This window comes from Leopardus geoffroyi, chromosome D4 (assembly GCF_018350155.1).
Source record: "Leopardus geoffroyi isolate Oge1 chromosome D4, O.geoffroyi_Oge1_pat1.0, whole genome shotgun sequence".
NCBI classification, from domain to species: domain Eukaryota; kingdom Metazoa; phylum Chordata; class Mammalia; order Carnivora; family Felidae; genus Leopardus; species Leopardus geoffroyi.
In genome coordinates this window covers 71,925,531-71,949,458 of record NC_059342.1, presented here as the reverse complement: position 1 = coordinate 71,949,458, position 23,928 = coordinate 71,925,531, and the positions used below count along the sequence as shown (strand labels likewise).

The following is a 23,928-nucleotide window of genomic DNA, read 5'->3' as shown; positions in this document are numbered from 1 at the left end:
CTCCCACCAGCCATGTAGGAGAGTGTTCTTGTCCCATGCTCACACCAAAAGCGTTGCCAGGTTTAACAAAGAAAAATTCAAGATGCTCAGTTAAATTTGAATTGCACTGCAAAGTGAAACATTGTTTTTAGTACAGGTATGGCTCATACAGTTTCATATACCTCTTGTGCCACCTAATGCAGTTCTTTTTGGAAAATGGAACTTGAGTTATGGTAAAATGTACAGATTATCTCTTAGTGTGAAAGCATGAATGTAATATACCAAGAGGTGTGAGTTTTGCACTTTTCTGGAAAATCTGGTCTCATGAAATCGCTTCTGGCTTAAAAGGTTTTTTTTATTCCTTGTGAATATTTGCTGATTGTAAAATGATGTCAGAGTTTCTGACTTTTGATCATGTAGATCAGGGGTCATTAAGCTGTGGTTCATGTACCAGATCTGGCCTGCCTCCTGTTCTTGTATGGCCTGCAAGCTTAGAATGGTTTTCATATGTCAGTTTAAAAAAAATTTTTTTTTTAAATTTTTAACGTTTATTTATCTTTGAGACAGCGAGAGACAGAGCATGAACAGGGGAGGGTCAGAGAGAGAGGGAGATACAGAATCTGAAACAGGCTCCAGGCTCTGAGCTGTCAGCACAGAGCCTGACGTGGGGCCCAAACTCATGGACCGTGAGATCATGACCTGAGTCGAAGTCGGACGCCCAACTGAGCCACCCAGGCGTCCCTAAAAAAATTTTTTTATGTTTATTTATTTTTGAGAGAGAAAGAGAGTGCGAGTGGGGGAGGGGCAGAGAGAGGGGGAGATACAGAATCCGAAGCAGGCTCCAGGTTCTGAGCTGTCAGCACAGAGCCTGATGCGGGGCTCGAACCCATGAGTGTGAGATCATGATGTGAGTCGAAGTCGGACGCTCAACTGACTGAGCCACCCAGGCGTCCCTTCGTATTTTAATTTTTTAAAAATTGTATTTTTAGAGAGAACGTGTATGAGCAAGCAGGGGAGGGGCAGAGAGAGATAATTTTAAGCAGGCTCTACACTCAGCATGGAGCCCAACACTGGGGCTTTATCTCATGACCCTGGGATCATGACCTGAGTCAAAATCAAGAGTGAGAGGCTCAACCGACTCAGCCACCCAGGCACCTCAGTTTTTAATTTTTAAATAGTTGAAAAAAAAAAGATGAATAACATTTTCTGATACATGAGAATTATTGAGTCCATAAAGTTTTACTGGAACACATATATACCCTTTCATTTATCTGTTGCCTGTGGCTGCTTTTGTGCTACAGTGGCAGAATGGAGTTGTTGCAACACAGACCATAGGTCCCACAAAGCCTAGTTGGCCCTTTACAGAAAACATTTGTTGATCTCTGCTTTAGTTTTTTTTATTTAAGTAATCTCTACACTCATGACGTTCGAACTCATGACCTGGAGATCAAGAGTCGGATGCTCCTCTGGCTGAGCCAGCCAGGCACCCTGACCTCTGTTTTAGATCATCTGTGTATTAATTCTTTGTGTTTTATGTTTTATATTTTTGATGAAAAGGCATAGGACATTTTGATATATAATTCAGCTTTTACTTTTAAATAATAGCCTATTGTGTTATTTTCTTGCAGATACCAATAGATTGAATATATCATATTATTAATTTTAAATGTCAGATGTTGTCAGTAGGAAGATGATTGCATATGATGTATATATTTGTTTCTTACACCACTCAGAGTCTGATGAATAGCAGTAAAGAAGAGATGCGTGAACTGGCAGCATTGTTTTATTCTGTGGTGGTGTCTACAGTGTCGGGAAATGAGTTGAAGTCAATGATAGAACAGCTTATAAAGACTACAAAAGACAATCATGTATGTTACCAGTTTTGTCTTTATTCTTTTTTGGGGGAGATGGCAGAGCTTTCCAAAAGCATCTGTTTTTAGGTTTTGTCTTCTCATTTCTAAAAGGAACTTTTATGATTGTGAAGAGTAAGTGAGATAGATGATAGATAATACATTGATTAATTCATTCTGTGCAACAGCTTTGAGTGCCTTGTGTCTGATTTAGGTGCTGAATTTTAGGTGCTGGGAATTCAGTAAATACATGAGGATCCCTAGTACTACAGGTGCTCAGAAATGTTAGTTCCTTTTTCTTTCCCCATCTACTGGTGCCTCTCATTGTGCCTATTCTATCAGAAAGCATGTGCTTGCAAACATTCAGACCTCAACTTTGTGTTTAGAGGTTTTAGCAGTTAGAAATAGTATCTGCTCATTGTATTTTGTTGGCGGTAGGGAGAAGTTAGGCTTAAAGATTGTGGTAATGTAGTTACGTAAGTGCTCTAAGCTAGAAGAATGTATGGGTGCTACAGGGGGGCCTGCAGGAGAGCCCCTTCACACCGACATGGAGTGGGTGTAGGATTAGGGAATTACTTGAAGTGAGTCAAGACCCAGCTTGCCTTCTTAGAATTCTTGAGTGTTAGAAACCCCAGATTCATTAGTATTCGGTCGAATCTCAAATGATCACTTTGTTGTCTGGCCTTATGTTTTATTGGAGATGACTGTAAGAAACATAGTTATTTCGGTGCATTCTTGCATGTGTGAGAGAGTGACAGACACGTATGCTGTTGTGTGGTTAAATTCAGAGCCCAGAGATACAACACGGATCCTTGCTTGCATTGGGGTTCACAGTAGGAAGATATTTGGCTAAGAAGAAAATGAGAATGGCCGAACAACAAGACCTGGAGACAAATGCCGATTTCCTGCCTGACCAGGAGGAGCTCATTCAGAGCGCCACCGAAACGATAGGTAATGAATACGCTCATGCTGACTTGGATGTTGCAGCGTCTGAATTAGGTTAAAATTTAATACAGCATTTTAGTTTCTTTTTGCAGCATTGCACTTTAAAGGCACAAGCCTTTTCACAATACCTTACTTAGTGTTGGATAAATTCTGTGTTTTTAATAGCAATGAAAGTACTCTAGTTTTTCTGTATATTTTTTCCTATACATAGGTTTCAGTATGATGGAGGTGATATTTCCTCATGGGAAAAACCTTAAACATTTACCAGAGTACAGTGCTGTCTATCTGATTTCTATGTTGTTTTGTTACTGAGTAAATGCTAACAAATTATCAACTAGAGGGAAATGTAGACTTTGATTTGTTGTGCTCTCTTTAAAACAATCTCAAGTACCTTGCTGCTTGCCCTGGATCCCAAGAGCAAAAGTGTATTCTTCTCAGTTTTGTCTCAATGTGCTTTCAGGCTCGTTTTTGGACAGTACGTCGCCCCTCCTGGCAATTGCTGCCTGTACAGCCCTGGGTGAAATTGGCAGAAACGGTCCCCTCCCAATCCCCAGTGAGGGATCTGGCTTCACCAAATTGCATCTTGTAGAAAGCTTACTGAATAGAATACCCTCCAGTAAAGAAACAAATAAGGCAAGTTTCTTTTTTTTCCCTTCCTTTCTGAAATTCTTTCTATTTGTAGATACATAAATGAGCAAAAACACAGTTGTAATGAGGATAGAGGGCCATGCAGCTGGAGGAAGGATTTAATATAAAAGAGAATGATACAGGAAGTCTAGGTGACTGTTTAATTTTGAGTTAAGGGTGATTTTGTTCAGCCTTTCTGCATGCACCATTTGGCCAAGCTGCTCCAGTGTAGGCCCATACCTGTTAGGATTTGGGTAAAGAATTAAGTGCATCAGGTAGTTCTTTTGTCCTGCAAACAATGGATAATAAAGTGTTAAATAGTTTGTAAAGTGTTAAATAGTTTTATCACGTTTGTAATTTTAGAACAACTCTAAATCTTAATCTCTGACAGCTGATTTGGTTTTAAGAAATCTGGGCATTAGTAAGAGGGGTGAGTAATATCTGAGGAGAGGGACTTTTATCATTTTTAAGTTTCAGATAAACATTTTCATAAAGTTAAAAACATTATATTTGTGATCAGAGTACCTCAGTGTTGAAGTATAATATGATTTAATGAGCAGATAAATCAACTTGCTACAAATTTAATAGACACATAAGCTTATTCTTTTTAAGTTTATTTATTTTGAGAGAGAGAGAGAGAGAGAGAGAGAGAATGAGTGGGGGAGGGGCAGTGAGGGAAGGAGAGAGAGAATCCCAAGCAGGTTCTGCACTGTCAGCACAGAGCCTAATTCGGGGCTTGATCTCCCCAATTGTGAGATCAAGACCTGAGCTGAAATCAAGAGTCAGATGCTTAACTGACTGAGCCACCCAGGCACCCTTTTTATTCTTTTTTTTTAGAGAGAGAAAGCACAAACAGAGAGAGAGAGAGAGTGAATCTTAAGCAGGCGCCATGTTCAGCACAGAGCCTGATGCGGGGCTCAATCCTGTGGTCCTGGGATCATGACCTGAGCTGAAATCAAGAGTCAGATGCTCAACTGACTGAGCTACCCAGGCACTCCCATAATCTGATTCTTGATCTGGACACCGTTTAAAACTTCCTGAGAATGTCACAGTGTAATTTTTGTTAGCTGTTATTAACTAATTAGTGATTATCAACCCTTGGTGAGCACTTATAATGTGCCAGGTGTGTGCTTGAGTGATTCGCATACATTAATTAATTGAATTCTCTGAAAGGTCTAGTGAAGTAGGTACAGTTGTCATCTCTGTTTTTCCAGATGAGGAAATAGAATCACAGAGAGGTGGAGTATCTTGCCTAAGGTTACATACCTGTAAAGGCTGCTAAAATGGTCAAGCTGTGAGTTGATCTTAGGTCACCCAGGCCCAGAAACCTACATTTATAGACAGTTTGAAGGATAATAAACCTACTTAGAGGCTTTCTTCTTTCTTCTTTCTTCTGTTGCAGCCACGGACCCTTAATGAACTCAGTTTTATGTCTTTCTACCTCCAGTGTCTTATAAACATAATTATGTAAAATTGGATACTTTTAAGAAGAAACTTGCGTGTATAAGTGCTTTAGCCAGCCTACTCCTCCCTGTCCTCTCATTTTGGAAACACTGTTCTCTGATAAAGCTGTTATGTACTTTGTTTAAAAAAATTTTTCTGTTCTTTTAGATGAAAGAACGAGCAATCCAAACACTGGGATATTTTCCAGTTGGGGATGGAGATTTTCCTCACCAGAAGCTCCTCTTGCAAGGTCTGATGGACTCTGTGGAGGTATTTATATTGCTATCTGATTGTTATTCAGAAAAAGGCATTTTTTTTTTTTTTTTTTAAGCTGGAGTTTTGTATGCTATGAGATTTTAAATTAAACTTTTATTCATTTATTCACCAAGTACTTATTGAGTACAAACCAGCCTTGGGCTTACCACTTCGGTAGGCATAGCATTGACTAAATCACCTATGTGGGAAAATCCTCTCCTCATAATTATTGAGTAAAGCCCAGTGCATTGTGGGTAGAAGAGGACACTTAACCCAGTGAACTAGATGTGGGAATTGGATGCTGGTATTCCAGTTGCTCTTGAGTTGGATGGCCTAGCTTCTGTCTTCTGGATAAATTTCTAGGGCAGTTGGGAAGACCAACAAATGGGCAGCTGCTAGGCCTGTGTCATGAATCTTAACAAGACCTGATATGGACCCTCATCTAGGCTTGATTCTCGTCACTTACTCACATTTTTGTACACCAGACTCTTTGTCCTTCTTTGCTCTGAGCTTTTGAAAGACTAATACTTCCTTTCTTGGGTTGCGCTGAGCCCCTTGAAAGCCATCAAACTAGAGTAGATTCTTCATTTATTGGGCTCTCATGATTCTCCAGACTTTGTCTTCACAGCATTTATCACAGTTTCTAATTGCCCACTAGACTGAGGCAACGTCTGTTTTGATCCCCATTATGAAACAAGTGCCTGGCAGTGTGATTGGTAGTAGTAGGACCTCAATAAATGAACGAAGAGACATTTGCATAGAAGCCAGTAGACTCACAAAGGAGGGTGTGAGTACTTCTGTTTGGGAGACTTATGTTAGGGTTTTGGAGGTGAGGTTCCTTTTGGGCCTGGAAGGATGGCAGGTAGACAGGAAGCTGGTTGGGGTGAGGACTAAGGCCACTGAGTGACAGAGCCAGTGTTAGGATCCAGGTCTCTGGAATCATAATCTGGTATTTTTTTTGAATTTTTTTTAACGTTTATTTATTTTTGAGAGAGACAGAGCATGAGCGGGAATGGGGCAGAGAGAGAGGGAGACACAGAATCTGAAGTAGGCTCCAGGCTCTGAGCTATCAGCACAGAGCCCACTGCAGGGCTCAAACTCTGGAATGGCAAGATCATGACCTGAACTGAATTCGGAGGCTTAGCTGCCTGAGCTACCCAGGTGCCCCAATAATCCAGTATTTTTAATGTGAATTTTTTTGAGTATGAATTATACCCACATTAGGTTCTCCCTGGTGTCATTGACATTGTAACCTCTTGGGGAAAAGCTGACAGTGTCTGCTTTCTTACCTTTTTTTCTTTTTAAAAAATTCATGGGAGAGATGGATTTCCTCTAGTTTGATTGATTTTTGAGAGAAAGGGAGCATAAGTGTGGGAGAGGAGCAGAGAGAGAGGAAGAGAGAATCTTAAGCAGACTCCACGCTGTCACGGAGCCTGATGCAGGGTTTGATCTCATGATAGTGAGATCATGCATGACCTAAGCCGAAATCAAGAGTCGGACACTCAACTGACTGAGCCACCCAGGCGCCTCTCTTCTAGTTTTATTTAGATAAATGAAGGTTTGTTTGGATTATTAACTTGTTACTGAAGTTATTTTTTAAGAGTGTAGAAGGACAGAGATAATACGAAACGCTAGAAACATGATGGAGAGATGAAAGTTTAAGAATAGTGAGAAAGGGGTCACTGTGTGGCTCAGTGGGTTAAGCGTCCAACTCTTAATTTTGGCTCAGATAGTGATCTCATGGGTTGTGAAACTGAGCCCTGCATGAGGCTCTGCACTGACGATGCAAAGCCTGCTTGGGATTCTCTCTCCCTCTTTCTGCCTCTCCCCAACTCACGCTCTGTCTCTCTCAAATGTAAATAAACATTAAAAAATACATTTAAATATCCCAGAAATAAAGGATCATGAGATGAGATAAAAACAGGTACATGGGGATTCATTATATTAGTATTATCTTTACTTCTGTGAGAGACGGAGACAGAATCTGAAGCAGGCTCCAGGCTCTGTGCTGTCACCACAGAGTCCATAGTGGGGCTCAAACTCATAAACTGTGAGATCATGACCTGAGCTGAAGTTGGACACTTAACTGACTGAGCCAGCCAGGCACCCCTATTTCTGGAATATTTAAAGTAAAGTCTGGGTATCCTATCATTCATAAATGGAGTTAAGGAATTTTGTTTTTGTTTGTAATGCCAGTTATGTTGTTAGTAACAATGGGAAAAACGTGTGATAAAGGGTACATAAAATGAATCCTTACAATGGGATCCTCTGTGTTGAGACACCTTTTCTCTGCTTAGAATTGCCAAAGCAGCTTTTGACCAGGAAGGCTGTAGAACCGAAGTCCTGAAATTCTTTTTCCTCAGAGTCGGAAGCTCTCAGCACTTGACACCCCACCGAGACCAGAGCATTTAGTTGATTGAGCTTAGGAATGGCTATCCTGGTTGTGTGCCGAGTTCTCCCAAAGGTCGCTATTTCCATGCTCCTCACGGGGACCCTCTGTTCTTCATTCTCTTCTTAGTCCCCACATTCTTAGCTCTTTTCCAGTTTACAGTAAACAGAAAAATGCTGAAGGGAGCTAAGACAGGCCCAATTCCATGTTGTCAGTGCAGTGATTCATGCTTGTGAAATGTGTCAAAATTTCTAAACCAAATTAAAAAAATTTGAGTATATACTGTATAGAATTTTTTTAATGTTTGATTTTTGAAACAATTTCAAACTTACAGTGCAGTGTAAGAATGATATAAAGAACTCCCATATACCCTTCATCTAGATACACCAAAATTTCACATTTTATCTCATTTGCTTTATCATTCTTTTTTTTTTCTGAACCACTGGAGAGTAACTTGTAGACATGTAATTCAGGAGTGCAAAGAGGGAGGTGCTAATGAATTAGTACATTGTAATGGCTGCTGTTTGTAGTGCAGTTACTGAACATGAGGATCCTCTGGAAACCTTAAACATGTTACCGTCATTCCCTCCTCATAGCCTGATGAGGCAGGTGATGGTATTATGCCCGCATTACACACAAAGTTGAGACTCAGAGTTTAAATATACCTGTGTGGCTAGTGAGAGACAGATTAGAATTTGCCCCGAGATCTGTGTGGCTTCACAGTCCGTGCCCTTTTCCCCAAAGTTACTAGTATCACTCTTCCAGCAGTTAAAAATCCCTGCTTAGTGGTTCTCTGCTGAGGGTGAAGAGTGCAGTGTGGTGTAGAGGTCATTCTCTACATTCTCCGTTCTCTCCCCTCCCCACCCCTCCCCTGTAAGCCACCAGGTTAGGTGAGAGCAATCCAGTAAAAAGCGTAAAAACAAAGCACGTTGACAGGGTTGGTACCAAACAGCCTTTGTGTGGAGATAGACGTCTTTGGGAAATGTTCTCGCCGATTTGCGGCTTTTGTTTCCTTCCATGCAGGCCAAGCAGATAGAGCTGCAGTTCACGATAGGGGAGGCCATCACCAGTGCTGCTGTAGGAACGAGCTCTGTGGCTGCCCGCGATGCCTGGCTGGTGACTGAAGAGGAGTATACTCCCCCTGCTGGTACGGTACCTGCAGCTCATCGCTTCAGAATCCAGTAACCCTTTCTGTTCTTGTTTGCACATTTGAAGCAAAAGAAAAAATGTATGCGTTCCATTTTAACTTTTTATAAAAATATTTATATCATTTTGGTTCAGTCAAGAAAAATAGTTGGTTAAAGGAGGGTGAACACAAAATGAACAAGAACTTCTTTGTTTAGTCCTTTGGCAAGCAAAGGAATTCGCTATGTTGTACCTTCAAGCTTAGGCTCTTTTCTGGAGGGTTGGGGTATTTAGCCAGTTTCAGAAGTCGCAACACAGTTACATTGCCAAACTGTGTGTCCCTTAATCCTTTATCACATAATGAAACCTCAGGGTCTTCTGTTGGTGTTCCATGTACCTCTGCCCGGAGGGTCACTGGCTTTCAGTGACTATGCAGGAGAGGGAGGGTGTGGTTTCCGACTACATGTCATAGATACTATGGTTTCATACGTCTTGTGGTTCGATTTCAGTTTGGAATTGAAAATGAATTCTGTTTCAGATACTGAAATATATTTTTAGTCATAAAAACAAAAGAAAAGTCACCTGATGTTTTATATGTTATCTTCTCAGTTAAGGAAATGGTAGTGTTTTCATGGTAATTGTTGCATTATGAATTGTATTTTATCATGAATACACTAGTTTTGCATTTTGCATTTTTGCATACTTCCGTGTTCACCTGTTTGTTAACCACCATAAAGAAATGTAAAGGGAATGGAAAGATATACTTTCACTTGCTATCTAATTAGGAGAGCTATAACTTGACAGAAGCTGATAGGGCTAATTCTCTGAGGCTTCTCTCAGTGGGTATGAGGCCAGGTAAGGAGGATTGTCTATAAAGGGGAGAAGATACTAAAGGAAGGGAAGTGACCGTTGTTAACAGGCAACCAGACTGGAAGTAGAAACTCGGAGTTTGCACATGAGGGGTGATGTTGGAGGCTTGATAGTAGTGAGGGCTCATGACGCGGAAGAGCAGATATGCTGTAAAAGCCATTTCTGAGTCCATGGATTTCTCTGTAGTGACTTAAGCAAATGAAGATTAATAGAGAGGTACCTATGCCCGTCTTCAGACTTACAAACTTCCTATGTCTCATGCTCTTCTTGGAAGAATTTGTTCTTTGGTTGGCTTGGCTCTTTGCTCATCCAAAAGAGTCTCAGTTAAATTGTCCATCAAGTGTTAAGGTTTGCTCCGTCTTTGTGTGTTTAGGGAAAGGAGAGCATAAAATCCTGTGGAGTGGGTAATGATGACTTTTCAACCTGAATTTTGATCATGCATGTTTGTCATTCTCCTCTGAGTGCTACTCAGCTTTTTTGATGTCTTTTGTTGTAGTGTACTGATCTTGCTTTGAATAGAAGATACAGTACTGGAGAAGCCACTTAGGGCCTAGGTCTTAGCCATCTTAGCATCTCAAGCATGTAACACAGTACCTGGCGCAGTGTGGGAATCTAATCAGAGCTTGTTTACTTGGTGATTGCAGCTGCTTAGGTGGCAGACCTACAGATAGCTGGAATTGTGGTTTTGGGAAGGTAAAGGAGAGATTGTATTTGCCTCTGAGAACTAGATTTATTTATTGAATGAGAGAGAGAATGCATGGGGGAGGGGCAGAAGGAAGGGGAGAGAGTGGATTCCAAGCAGGCTCGACGTGCAGCACAGATCCCAATGCACAGTGCAGAGCCCGATGCAGGGCTCGATATCATGACTGTGAGGTCATGGATGAGCTGAGCTGAAATTTCGAGTCAGACACTTAACCAACTGAGCCGCCACACAGGCATCCCTGAGAACTAGATTTATGTGACCAGTGAGGAATTAATAGCACCTGCCTCTGTCTTTTTTTTTTTTTAATGTTTATTTATTTTTGAGAGAGAGAGAGACAGAGAGAGAGACAGAGTGCAAGGAGGGGAGGAGCAGAGAGAGGGGGAAACACAGAATCGGAAGCAGGCTCCAAGCTCTGAGCTGTCAGCACGGAGCCCAATGCAGGGCTCAAACCCATGAACCATGAGATCATGACCTAAACCGAAGTCGGACGCTCAACCGCCCAAGCCACTCAGGCGCCCCTGCACCTGCTTCTTTCTGTATCTGAATTTCTATGAAGAGGGGGATGTCCCCTAATAGAGCTTTACCTTTTTCAGGCCTTTTGTTGGCTTTGTGGGAGTCCTATTCTGGCTTTTTTTTCCCCCCTTAGGAATGTTATCATTCTAGGGTCTTCTTCTAACCATTTCCTTCTTTCTGAAATCTTGTCTTACCTGTATTCTCCTTTCTTTTTGGTCCGGTTGGGTTGCATTTTCACCCAGGCCTTTACCATATCCCCAGCACTTTCTAGGAACATTTTTCACCTAGGTTTTGCAAGACTGTGTTTGCCTGTGTTTCTTCCTTACCTCTGACCTCTTCTCGTTGTCCTTCACTGGTCTTGTTCCTGCATACTCCTCACTGTGCTGGGATGTCCCAGTTCACTCACTCCAGTATATGTTGATGGCTCCCAAATGGATATCTCATCCTAGAACCATTGTGTTGTACTCCAGAACTATATTTCCATTAGGTGTGTCCATACACAGGTCCCCTAGGCTCCACTGTAGCTAGATGCCTGACTCTGAAATCACCTCTTCTTCCTGTTGGCTTCCCAAACCGTTTGCCCTCTTTATTTCCCAAAACTATTCTCTCTTTAGTCCCTAACTCAATTAAAAGTAACACTGTTTCTATCCAGTTTCCTGGGTAGCTGAAAATCCTGCTCTTACAGAGCTTTATATTAAGTGGGGAGTTGGCAAAAAGCAAATAAGAGAAACACACCACATGCTAAATGGCGACAAGTGCTATGGAGGGAAGTATAGCAGAGAAAGTGATAGATAAAATTTGGGTAGGAATTGAGAGTGCACGGGGCACCTGCTCTCAGGGAGGTGTCATTAAAGTGAAGACCTGAAACAGAAGAGCATTGGAGGCAGAAGGAGTAGCAATTGCAAGCAAGGCCCTGAAGCATGAGTATGTTTGAGGTCAGTGGGACTGGAGTAGAGTGTGTGAGGGAACGGGGAGTAAGAGATAACATAGAGGGGCTTTGTAGGCTACCGTGGGGGCCTTAATAGGAAGCGGTTATAGGAGGGCCATGGTCTGACTACATTTTAAAAGGGTCATTTTGGGGCACCTGGGTGGCTCAAGTCGGTTAAGCATCCAAGTTCAGCTCAGGTCATAAAACTGTGGTTTGTGAGTTCAAGCCCCACGTCAGGCTCTGTGCTGGCAGCGCAGAGCCTGGATTCTGCTTTGGATTCTGTCTCCCGTCTCTCTCTCACTTTCTCCTCCCCTCCTCACACTCAGGCTCTCTCTCTCAAAAATAAACAAACATTAAAAGTAAATAAATAAGTCAGTCAGTCACTCACGCACTCACTCAGTCACTCAGTCATTTGTATTTTGTTGAAAGTAGTCTGGAGCAGGGCCAGGGCAGAGCAAGGAGAATAGTTAGGAGGCTCTGGCAGTATTCCAGGTGAGAGAGGATGGGGACTTTACTGGGATGGATGTGAAGAGTGAGAGGAGTCAGGGATGATCTCGGAGGTTTTGATGCGAGTAGCTGAAAGAATGGAATTGCCATTTAACTAAGATGGGGGGCTGTGGGAGATACAGACGTGGTGGGTGCAGGGAGAAATCCGCTTTTCTGACTCTTCTTCTCACTCCTCCCTCTCAGTGTTGGAATGCCCCTACGCCCCCATAGGTGAGTTGTAACCAGTATCTTCATGGACATATCTGGAAGTCAGTTGGATATATGAGTATGGCATTTTGAGGAGTCACAGTTTGGAAAATATTTGGGAGTATCATGTAAAGATAGTTTTTAAAGCCATGTGTTATGTGTAATCGCTGAGGGGTAAGTAGAAAGGAGAAGAGATCCAACAGCCAAGCCCTGGGGTCCCCAGAGTTCCGAGTTTCAGTAGATGAGGAGAATTCAGGGAAGGACACTGAGAAGAAGTGGCCTGAAGTAGGGGGCCCTGGAAGGGAAGTGAAGAAAATCTATGTAGAGGGGAGGGAAAGGACTGGGATGGGGATCAGCCAGGTCTCACACTGCTGAGAGATCAATTAAGATGAACACTGACAAGTGATCATTGAACTTAGCAACAGGATGGTAATTGGTGACTTTTATAAGTAATTTCTGTGGAGTGGAGAAGGTAAAAGCCTGATTTGGAGTGGGTTCAAAAAAAGAGGAGAGAAAAACTTAGACTATTGAGTATAGACAACTACTTGAAAGGTTTTAATGAAAAGCAGTGATTCTTGACTGTAAGAGGGAGATTTTACCCCGTGGGGGACATTTGGTAATGTCTGGACGCTGGACAGGGCGGGTGCAGCTGGTCTCTAGAGAGGGGAGGCCAGCAAGCTGCTGAACATGCTGCAGTGCACAGAATGGGCCTGCAACACACTTGCTGGCCAGAAATGTCCAAGGACTCTGAAGTAATAAAGGAGAAGAAAAAAAGGCACGAGTAGCTAGAGGAGGAAAGTCAAGTCTGAAGAGTTTTGTTTGTGTGTCAGTTTTTAGATGGGAGATGGAAAAGATGTGGTAGAGAAGGAAAAATTGCTAAGACCAGAGAGAGTAGGGATAATTTTTGTTTAAATTGGCTTAATTTTTTAAGAGAAGGTTTAGGTTCACAGCAAAATTAAGAGGAAGATACAGAAATTTTCCATATGCCCCCTGCCCCCTACACCTACATAGCCTCCCCCGTAGTAGGAATAAGTTTTCGTTCGAGGGAGCTAAAGTTACGAGAGTACCTTTGAAGGTTTATTTAGCTTATGTTGGGTTCTGAAGTAGATGATTACCAAAATTCTTTCAACAACTTAAACACCTTAGTCATTCAGATATTTATATGTTATAAGCTTCTTGTGTTGAATAAATATTAAAATTTAATTTTTCAGGAAACTCTATTTAATTATTTTAATTACTTCTATCATTCCTTTTTTCCCCCTCAGGAGCCAAAGTGAATGATGTGGTCCCCTGGGTGTTGGATGTGATTTTAAATAAACATATTATCAGCCCCAACCCACATGTGAGGCAAGCGGCCTGCATCTGGCTCCTTTCCCTTGTGAGGAAGCTAAGTACCCATAAAGAAGTGAAGGTAAGCCATGCTACACATGTGCTCAGCACCTTTGGAAATTGTTTATGAAATATTTATAATTGAAAGGTGGTAGGAAGAAAAGTGTATGAAGGGGAGGGCCACAAACTGATAACAGATATTTTGAAATAAGCTGTACATGAAAGATGACAGCCTGATCTATATCAGCTAGAAGATGATTCTAAACTTGAAGGTATAAAGTCAAATGGTAAGGATAGGGAGGCTGAGAAGTGGTCCAGCCTTCAGGTAATTTGGCTGCCTTCAGAGACCAGAGCATAACATAATAGGTAATGTGGCTGCCTGGGGTTGGAAGACTCTAACAAGGTGTTGTGTACGCTGAGAAAAGATTCTTACCCTCCCTTATCTACCAAGAGGTAGAGTTTGTGTTCTAAACTCCTTTCTTCTTCTTTCAGTCTCACCTGAAGGAAATTCAGAGTGCATTTGTTTCCGTTTTGTCAGAAAATGATGGTAGGTTATTGGTAAATATTTGATTGCCAAACTTCAGTAAACTTGTATTTTAAATTTTGAAAAAATCTAGATTAACGAGCATAAAAGAGGGACAAAGGAAAGTCGATTCTTATTGACTGATTTGATTAATTAGATCATGTTCTTCAGTTTTGCATTTAAAAATGGAGCTGAGGCCTTGGGGCACCTGGCAGGGTCAGTCAGTAGAGCGTGCAACTCTGGGTCTTGGGTTGTGAGTTGATACCGTATGTGTGGCGTAGAGTTTATTTAAAATAAAAAAAAATTAAAATAAAAATGGAGCTGAGGCCTCAATGATAGTACTTATAAACAATCGCTTTCTTTTACTTCTGATTCCTTTCCACTTTGTGATGTAAGCCAGGGGAGGGTGAACGTGTTAGACATTGAAATAAGTAGCTCTGTTTTAGAAATTGTTTCAATATAATAGGGTCTCGTATTGACTTTTCATTTAAAAAACATTGGACGTGGATGTGTTGAAATCCCATGAGGCTGTTGTACTTCGCATGAGTATGCCTTGTAGCGCCCTGATCCTCTCTCACGGTGCCTGCATGCCCAGGCCCAGCAGTGTGGACTTGGCTTGTGAATTGACTCTTGTGAATGTAGTTCTCCTTTACAGGGACTTTTTTGGTGCCATGTGCCCTGAGGTGATTTAGTATGTTTTAACAAAATAAGCAGATTGATGATGTTTTCATATCTTTACTTTGATATTATTTTGGATTTCTGTTACAGCTTTTTAAAAAATCTAGTGATGGCCAGAAGACAAATTTCTCTTAAAGTAATACTATTCTGTCTGACTTGTGTGCAGAACTTAGCCAAGATGTTGCCTCAAAAGGTCTTGGGTTGGTGTATGAACTGGGCAATGAACAAGATCAACAGGAATTGGTTTCAACACTTGTAGAGACACTCATGACTGGCAAAAGGTACAGTGAACTTGAACATTTCACATTTAAACATGTACAGCAAATTTTGCACATACTGAGAATATGCAGTGGAAGAAGGAAACGTCAGCTTTTGGTGTTCCTGTTTATTAAGCTCTTGTAGATTGCACGTCAGCGATTGTTCTGCAGTGGAGAGTGGTTTAATTACTCAGTGTTTCCTGTTTAGACAGTAAAGTGAAAGAAACCAAACTACTGTTCAGAAACATGCCAGTAGGTCGGGCTTTGAAAGTTGAATGCTCTTGGACAATCAAAGCATCGGATTACAAAAATACCGTAATTGCTGTTGACTAAATGAACATGAAGATGTGGAGAGGAAGCTTGCATGTCTTTCGTAGCTTGATCTGTGAAGAGGATGAGAGGGGCGATCATTCTTGTAATTGGTCACTGCTTTATGTCGCCTTCCTTACAGGGAGGATAGTTTTTAATGGGTGACCACATTTAATGCAGTTTAACTTGACGTGGGATGTCTTTTATGTCTCTTTGTTCATCCTAGAGTTCATTTTACAAAATTCTTAGGCTTATTGGAAGGGATTTAGGTGACTTTTACATCTTGCACATGGTAGATTCTTGCTGTGGAATTTGATGTTATCAGTTTATAAAGGAAATGGATCAGTTGAATGAAAAAATTTCATTGGTATGAAAAAATTGAGGCTAATTTCAAGTCTTATTGTTCTGCTTTAGAGTGAAACATGAAGTTTCTGGAGAGACAGTGGTATTTCAAGGGGGAAGCCTTGGCAAAACACCCGATGGGTAAGTGTGCCAAATGCATTGATTGTTCATCATAAACACCTTTAGTCTTGTCAATAGAGCGCTCACAACGCTGATTCCCACCTTCCTAGGAAATGTTGTATGTTAATGGAAGAAGAAAACATCCGTGGAGAAAGTGTAGTGTCTCAGCTTGAAGTTCTTGGGAAACAGGCTGTGAGGTGGAGGTTTGTCTGCTGGAACCTGAAATGAAGAGTGCCCCAGCCTTATCACCTGGGGGAGCAACGAGGCAGGAGAGAGGGTTGGTGGCCCAAGGAGGAGCTGACCTGCTGCTAATACTTAAGCAGATCCTGAGCTCTGGAGATGGGCTGGGCTGGCTCTTCAGAGCTGTCCTGCTTTGAGGGGCCAGGCCTTTACATCCTCTCATTAGACTTTAAATCCCCTCAGTGACTAGGCATCAGTGGTGGGCCTCTTTAGAGAAGGACCTGACCTTGTACTGAGGGCAGTTCTGTTAGCTCCTGGGCGGCTGAGTCCTGAGGAGGGGTCTGGCAGCACAGCTTGGCATCCACTGCATTTCGTTTTTTGGGGGGAGCAACTCTACTTGGTATTTTGGGGTCTACCAAGTTAGCATTTCAGATTAGTTCCTAGAGCTTTACCCTCTTTTTGTCTTATCATTATTTCATTGTGGTTACGCTGCTGCTTTTCCTCTGAAAACCCTCAGGTCAGACTGCTCAGCTGGCTGGGCCTTGCTGTGACATCACACAGAGCCCTGTTTCAGTGTTGTCTACAACACCAGAAACCAGTTGTTTGTTCTGTCCTTGACTTTCTCCCATAGCTCACTGTTTCCACATTGAAAGTAATTTGTTTTTTTTAAGTTTATTTATCTTAAGAGAGTGAGTGAGCACTATCAGGGGAGGGGCAGAGAGGGAGAAAGAGAATCCCAAGCAGGCTCTGCACCGTCAGCACAGAGCCTGACTTGGGACTCAGTCTCACAACCAGTGAGATCATGACCTGAGCCGAGATCAAGAGTCGGAAGCTAACCAAGGCACCCAGACGCTCCTTGAAAGTTATTTTTGTTCCACTTACCTTCCCTGTAGACTTTTTTCTGAAAAAGTGCTCTTTTCACAGAGTAACACAAATAATCGGGTCTTTGAGTAAATGTTACTTGTTCAGAGGAAAGTTAACAAGACTCAAAAGAAGTTATCAAGATTGGGGTGCTGCAGTACTACAATTTGTATGGAATCTCAGAAGACCTTGCATAGCCAAAGCAGTCTTGAAAAAGAAAAGCAAAGCTGGAGGCATCACAATTCTAGACTTCAAGTTATAGTATAAAGTTGTAGTCATCAAAACAGTACAGTACTGGCACGAAAATAGACACATAGATCAATGAAACAGAATAGAAAGTCCAGAAACCCATAATTATGTAGTCAGTTAATCTTTGACAAAGCAGGAAAACATATCCAGTGGAAAAAGACAATCTCTTCAACAAATGGTGTTAAGAAAACTGGACCACTTTCTTACATCGGACAAAAATAAAGTCAAAATGGGTTAAAGTCATAAATGTGAGACCTGAAACAATAAAAATCCTGGAAGAAAACACAGGCAGTGACCTCTTTGACATCAGCTGTAGCAATTTCTTTCTAGATATGTCTGCTGAGGCAAGAGAATCAAAAGCAAAAATAAACTATTGGGACTATATTGAAATAAACAATTTCTACACAGCAGAGGAAGCAATCAACAAAACTAAAAGGAACCCGTAGAATGGGAGAAGATACTTGGTAAATGACATATTTAATAAAGGGTTAGTATCCAACATGTATAAAGAACTGATAACACCCAAAAACCAAATAATCCAATTAAAAGATGTGAATAGACATTTCTCTGACTAAGACATACACAGATGGTCAACAGACATGTGAAGAGATGCTCAACGCCACTAATCATCAGGGAAATGCAAATCAGAACTAAAATGAGATACCATCTTATACCTGTCAAAATGGCTAAAATCAACAACACAAGAAACAGCAGTGCTGGCAAGGATGTGGAGAATAAGAAACCCCCGTGCACCATTGGTGGGAATGCAAAATAGTGCAGCCACTGGAGAACAGTATGGAGGTTTCTCAAAAAGTTAAAAATAGAATTATGGTCCAGCAATTACATTCCTAGGTATTTACCAAAGAATACAAAAATACTAATTCAAAGGGATGCATGCACTCCTATGTTTATAGCAGCACTATATACAATAGCCAAGATAGGGAAGCAGCCCAAGTGTCCGCTGAGGTAGATGAATGGATAAAGAAGATGTGGCATATATATACAATGGAATATTATTCAGCTGTAAAAAAGAATGAAATCTTGCCATTTGTAGTGAAATGGATGGAGCTAAAGAGTATAATGCTAAATGAAATAAGAGAAAGATACCATGTGGTTTCATTTATATGTGGAATTTAAGAAACAAAGCAAAGATCACAGGGGGCAAAAGAGAGGAAAACCAAAAAACAGACTCTTAACTCTAGAGAGCAGACTGACGTTTACCAGAGGGGAGTTGGGTGGGGTGACGGGTGAAATAGGTGATGGGCTCAAGGGGCGCACTGGCTGTGATGAGCACAGGGTGTTGTATGGAACTGTTGACTCGCTATATTATTGCACATAACACTCACTGTGTGTTAACTAACGGGAATTAAAAAAAAAAACTTTAAAAAAAGATGGGCTGCTGTAGCTTAGAAAAGGCTTAGGGATGATAGAAGTTGTCTTTAAGTGACTTTCATGATTCTGAGAGATCGGTGCACAATGTAACGAAGAGTTACCTGCCTCCTGAGGTGGTGAGGGCTCCGCCCCCATGGGAGTCACAGGGGTCTTCAGGTCATTTATCTGGCATTGTCGATAATTGAACCAGGTGACTTGTATATTCCTCTCACCCTGGTTCTCTGCCTCAGTGGTGATGAGATTGAAAACAATTTTAAAATGTCCTACTGGGGCGCCTGGGTGGCGCAGTCGGTTGGGCGTCCGACTTCAGCCAGGTCATGATCTCGCGGTCCGTGAGTTCGAGCCCCGCGTCAGGCCCTGGGCTGATGGCTCAGAGCCTGGAGCCTGTTTCCGATTCTGTGTCTCCCTCTCTCTCTGCCCCTCCCCCGTTCATGCTCTGTCTCTCTCTGTCCCAAAAATAAATAAATGTTGAATAAAATGTCCTACTAATATTGGTGAAGTAACTTTTACTGGGCTGAAGGCAGAGAAATACATTATCGTATGCTTTGTGTTTGTTTCCAAGCCAGGGCCTTTCTACTTACAAGGAGCTTTGTTCTCTGGCAAGTGATCTTAGTCAGCCAGATCTGGTGTATAAATTTATGAATTTAGCCAACCATCACGCAATGTGGAACTCTAGGAAGGTAAGTTCCTATCACTGGATGGTTTTTACTTTTTACTTCCAAAACCAAACCTGCTACGTTGGCAGGAAGTGGCAATTGATATGCAGTGTATTTTGTAAGAATCTGGGATGAGAGAGAGCCAGGCCACCACCCAGGCTCATTGGTAAAGCTGGGACACCAATAAATCAGGCTGTATTCAGGGACAAGTTTGGGAGGGGTAATTTTGTGATCTTTATATATTTAATGTATTAATATTTTACCACAGTAGATGTATCTGAGTCACTTCATCTTTTTATTTTTCTAGGGTGCTGCTTTTGGTTTTAATGTGATTGCCACCAGAGCTGGAGAGCAGCTGGCTCCTTTTCTGCCTCAGCTAGTTCCTCGTCTTTATCGTTATCAGTTTGATCCCAACCTGGGCATTCGACAGGCCATGACAAGTATTTGGAACGCATTGGTCACTGACAAATCAACGGCAAGTATCTGTGAACCCTTATCTAAGATTGCCCAGTGCTCATCTTTCTTTCTACTTTGTATGCTTGTTTATTTATTTTTATTTTTATTTTTTTTCAATATATGAAGTTTATTGTCAAATTGGTTTCCATACAACACCCAGTGCTCATCCCAAAAGGTGCCCTCCTCAATACCCATCACCCACCCTCCCCATCCTCCCACCCCCCATCAACCCTCAGTTTGTTCTCAGTTTTTAAGAGTCTCTTATGCTTTGACTCTCTCCCACTCTAACCTCCTTTTGTTTTTTTTCCTTCCCCTCCCCCATGGGTTTCTGTTAAGTTTCTCAGGATCCACATAAGAGTGAAAACGTATGGTATCTGTCTTTCTCTGTATGGCTTATTTCACTTAGCATCACACTCTTCAGTTCCATCCATGTTGCTACAAAGGGCCATATTTCATTCTTTCTCATTGCCACGTAGTACTCCATTGTGTATATAAACCACAATTTCTTTATCCATTCATCAGTTGATGGATATTTGGGCTCTTTCCATAGTTTGGCTATTGTTGAGAGTGTTGCTATAAACATTGGGGTACAAGTGTCCCTATGTTTGTATGCCTGTTTAAACAAATGAGCTTTCTTTCATCTTTCAATGTATCAAAGATGCTCGTGGCAACATTTATTACAGTCTTAAAAATGGAAACAATCTAAATGTCCATGGGGTGGCTGGCTAAGGAAATGGCAGTGTATTCACACAAATAGAACAGTGTGTAGGTACTGGTGATGCAATGGAGAACAGGTCATAATAGTTCCTGCCTTCAAGGAGTTCACTTCATTGAGAAGATAGACAAGGAAACAGGCAAATGCCAAGTATGGTTTTCTCTCTTGTATTTCTGTTTTCTGGTTGCTTCTCACACTCAGTTTCACTTTTAATTTTTTTTTTTTTAACGTTTATTTATTTTTGAGACAGAGAGAGACAGAGCATGAACGGGGGAGGGTCAGAGAGAGAGGGAGACACAGAATCTGAAACAGGCTCCAGGCTCTGAGCTGTCAGCACAGAGCCCGACGCGGGGCTGGAACTCACGGACCTCAAGATCGTGACCTGAGCCGAAGTCGGACGCTTACTGACCAAACCACCCAGGCGCCCCACAATTTCACTTTTAGATATTAGGATTTATCAGGGCTTGCCTCTGAGTACCTTTTACTCTCAACTTATCTTCCTAAATGAGCTCATCAGTTCCAGTGGATCCAAATGTCATCTTTGTTGTGATGGTTCCCAATCTTATAATTTTGGCCCAGACACGACTTGCGTTTCTGACTTGCACATCCAAATGCCTTCTTGACGTCATCACTTGGATATTGTTTCAAGATACCTTAGACTTAAGAAGTCCAGAACAAGACTTAAAAAAACAAGCTTTCCCCTCTCTTGTCAGCATTTATCCATTTACCCATGCCAAGAAACTTGGTATCATCTTGGTTTTTTGTCTGTCTTGCCCCTACACACAGTTGAATCCAGTAGCAAATTCTGCTGATTCTGCATCCAAAGTATCCCTTGAATCCATTCTCTTCTTTCCCTAATTCTTTCCTGATTAACAGGGTATCATCTTTCTCTTTCCTTTGCCTTCCTTCATTTAATAAGCAACCAATTAAAAAAAAATTGGATTGTGCCATTTTGGGTTAAGTCCTTTATTTAAAGTTAACTAAAGGAGTTAGTCCCTGCACATGTTGTGGCCTTTTCCTCTTCCTCAGTTTGGTATCAGGTTGAGTGTGCTCCTGTTCATGGTGATAGGCACTTGAGGATTCAGCTTTGAAGGCTCTAGGAGAGTATTTGGTATCCCTGGGTCAGTCAAGATCTAATGGGCCAGTTGGCTTTACAGATCTGAGTCCAAGGCACAGGCTGAGGCTCTTGAGATGTATCATCTCCTTACAAGCAAAAGGAGCAAAAGGTGATATAGAATGTTTAGAGGTGGACATTGGAAGATGTCAGTTTGTTAAATCATAGGTGAGTTATTCACGTCTGTCTTGGATTTTTTATGGGTAAAGGAGGGTAACAAAACCTCTTCTACCTACAAGAGTAAAAGTGGAAAAGCCATAGTTTTGCGATTCTTTGGATCAGTATAAAAACTGAGTCTGTCATCGGTTGGTTATTACCAAATATATCAAACAAAACAGGCATAAAAGATTGAACTCACCTTTCATTCTGAGCAGTCATAATCTGTCTTTATGTGCCAGACACTGTGCAAGTTACCAGGGAAGCGAAGACAAGTGAGACCCTGTCCCTGTCTTTGAGGTCTCAGTGTGATGAAGTAGCGTAGTTGTTTACAGTCTGATACGCCGTGCCTAACAAGGTGCTGTGGGAAGTCAGAGGAGAGTAGCCGGTCTTCTCTGCAAAGGTGATGCCTGATTTGAATCTTGAATGACAAGTAGGAATTAGCCAGGCGAGCAAGACGTGGAAGGAGATTGTAGCGAGAGGTAGTATGTACTAAGGAATAAGGGCGAGATGGCACACGATACCTTTGGAGCTAGATCGGTCACAGAGGGCTTTGTATCCATGTCCCAGTGGCTGGACTTTATTCACGTACTAAGGAAAGCAAGAGAATCAAGTTTGCATTTTTGAATGATCGTTCTGGTAGCTGGCAGCAAGCAGAGTGGGGAGAGACTTATAGACTGAGAAGCCTAGAGACACTTAGGCTGTGACCTTCAGGGATGTGGTCAGTATGGTTGAGAGGTTAATAATCTGTGGATGAATTTCACATTTTAAATCTTACCTTTTTCTTTCATTAGGTGGATAAATATTTGAAGGAAATTCTTCAAGATCTGGTTAAGAACCTTACCAGCAATATGTGGCGAGTTCGAGAATCTAGGTACCATTTTTTGGAAATATAAGACTAGTCAAATAGAAGTGACTTTTTTTTTTTTTTCTTCAGGTTTCCAAGCTTTATACTTTTGCAAAAGGAATAAATTCATGTTACTAAAAAGCATATTTTTGGTTGGGTTAGACAATCTGTGTTTAACTATTTAAAACTCTAAAAAAAACCTCTAGTTAGTGGTGTTTCTAACTTGTCTTAGTTTACAGAAGAATGACATTAAAGAAGATCCCTTGTTAAATCGGCACTGTCAAGGCTTTGTAGGGCATCATTTATTTATGTGTTTATATGATTTATTCAGTGCCTGCTGTGTCCTTTCACTTTGTTACCCACGTAGGGATACACTGGTAACTAAAAAGTGATGTATCCTCTCAAAGAGGCTGTATTATAGTTGTGGGACACAGACATTTGATGAGTGCAAATGTCACATGCCTGTGGTGTGTGCGGAACTAGGGAGAGAATAGGTATTGCTGTCCAGCAGTGAGGGGGTAGGAACTGGAAATACAGGCACAATCCCTATTCTTGTTCGGTAGGAATGTTTCATAGTAGAAGATTGAACTACCTTGATCTTATATTTTAAAACCAAATTGTTTCTTTGCAGCTGTTTAGCTCTGAATGATTTATTGAGAGGAAGACCCCTAGATGACATCATTGATAAACTTCCAGAAATTTGGGAAACTCTTTTCCGGGTACAAGATGATATCAAGGTATTATAGAAATAGTCTGCATTTATTCATGGAATAGGTGTAAATGGATTGTTAAAGTACATATGTCAGGTGTTTCACAACTCACTCCAGACAGTTTTAAGAGACTACAATTTCCTCCCGAAGTTTCAGTCTTGATGTGTCTGTGAAGTTACGAGGGTGGATATCCTTAGATCTAAATTGAATTGACTTTAAAAAAAAAAAAAAAAAAAAAAAGTGGCTACAGTCTGACTTTCTTTCAACAGAGATTTAATGATGCTGTTGATTAGGATAAATAACAGTTTGGAAATAATCCAGACTACCTCTACTTGATCAGTTTTATAAATTGGATCAGTCACTCCCAAATAATGGGACTAATTCTTTTGAATTTTTCCTAAGTGATTCAAATTTTAAATACTTGGGATATCTCACCATTAGAATTAGGTACTTCAGTTTTACCTTTCTTTTTGCTTTATTCATTACAGACTTTTAAAAGTCTTCCACAATCCTCACATAGATATCTATATGTTTGTGTTAATAATACATTTAGCTTCTAAACTGTTATACTTATAATAGCCAGGTTTTTGTAAGGTCACAATAGGTCCTTCCTAATTCAAGGAATATATGCTGTTATGTTCCTTGATGGACAGGGAGCCTAGTGAAACACTATTTTTACCTGGTATCGAAAGTAGGATTTTTCACTAATCTGTA

The 23,928-nt window shown here is 41.2% G+C and overlaps 1 protein-coding gene across 4 annotated transcripts in view; it reads left to right on the top strand.

The window, feature by feature from the left end:
• The window catches only part of ECPAS (Ecm29 proteasome adaptor and scaffold), a 107,278-nt gene that overhangs the window by 60,359 nt on the left and 22,991 nt on the right, over window positions 1–23,928 (top strand). For all 4 annotated transcript variants that reach the window (XM_045469471.1, XM_045469469.1, XM_045469468.1 and 1 more), the window contains 13 exons: window positions 1,713–1,847; window positions 2,618–2,780; window positions 3,235–3,407; window positions 5,013–5,114; window positions 8,512–8,635; window positions 13,586–13,731; window positions 14,142–14,196; window positions 15,017–15,131; window positions 15,831–15,899; window positions 19,123–19,240; window positions 19,524–19,691; window positions 22,452–22,531; window positions 23,136–23,241. In XM_045469471.1, the coding sequence (XP_045325427.1) occupies window positions 1,713–1,847; window positions 2,618–2,780; window positions 3,235–3,407; window positions 5,013–5,114; window positions 8,512–8,635; window positions 13,586–13,731; window positions 14,142–14,196; window positions 15,017–15,131; window positions 15,831–15,899; window positions 19,123–19,240; window positions 19,524–19,691; window positions 22,452–22,531; window positions 23,136–23,241 (1,554 nt within the window). The remainder of the gene's footprint in view (window positions 1–1,712; window positions 1,848–2,617; window positions 2,781–3,234; window positions 3,408–5,012; window positions 5,115–8,511; window positions 8,636–13,585; window positions 13,732–14,141; window positions 14,197–15,016; window positions 15,132–15,830; window positions 15,900–19,122; window positions 19,241–19,523; window positions 19,692–22,451; window positions 22,532–23,135; window positions 23,242–23,928) is intronic.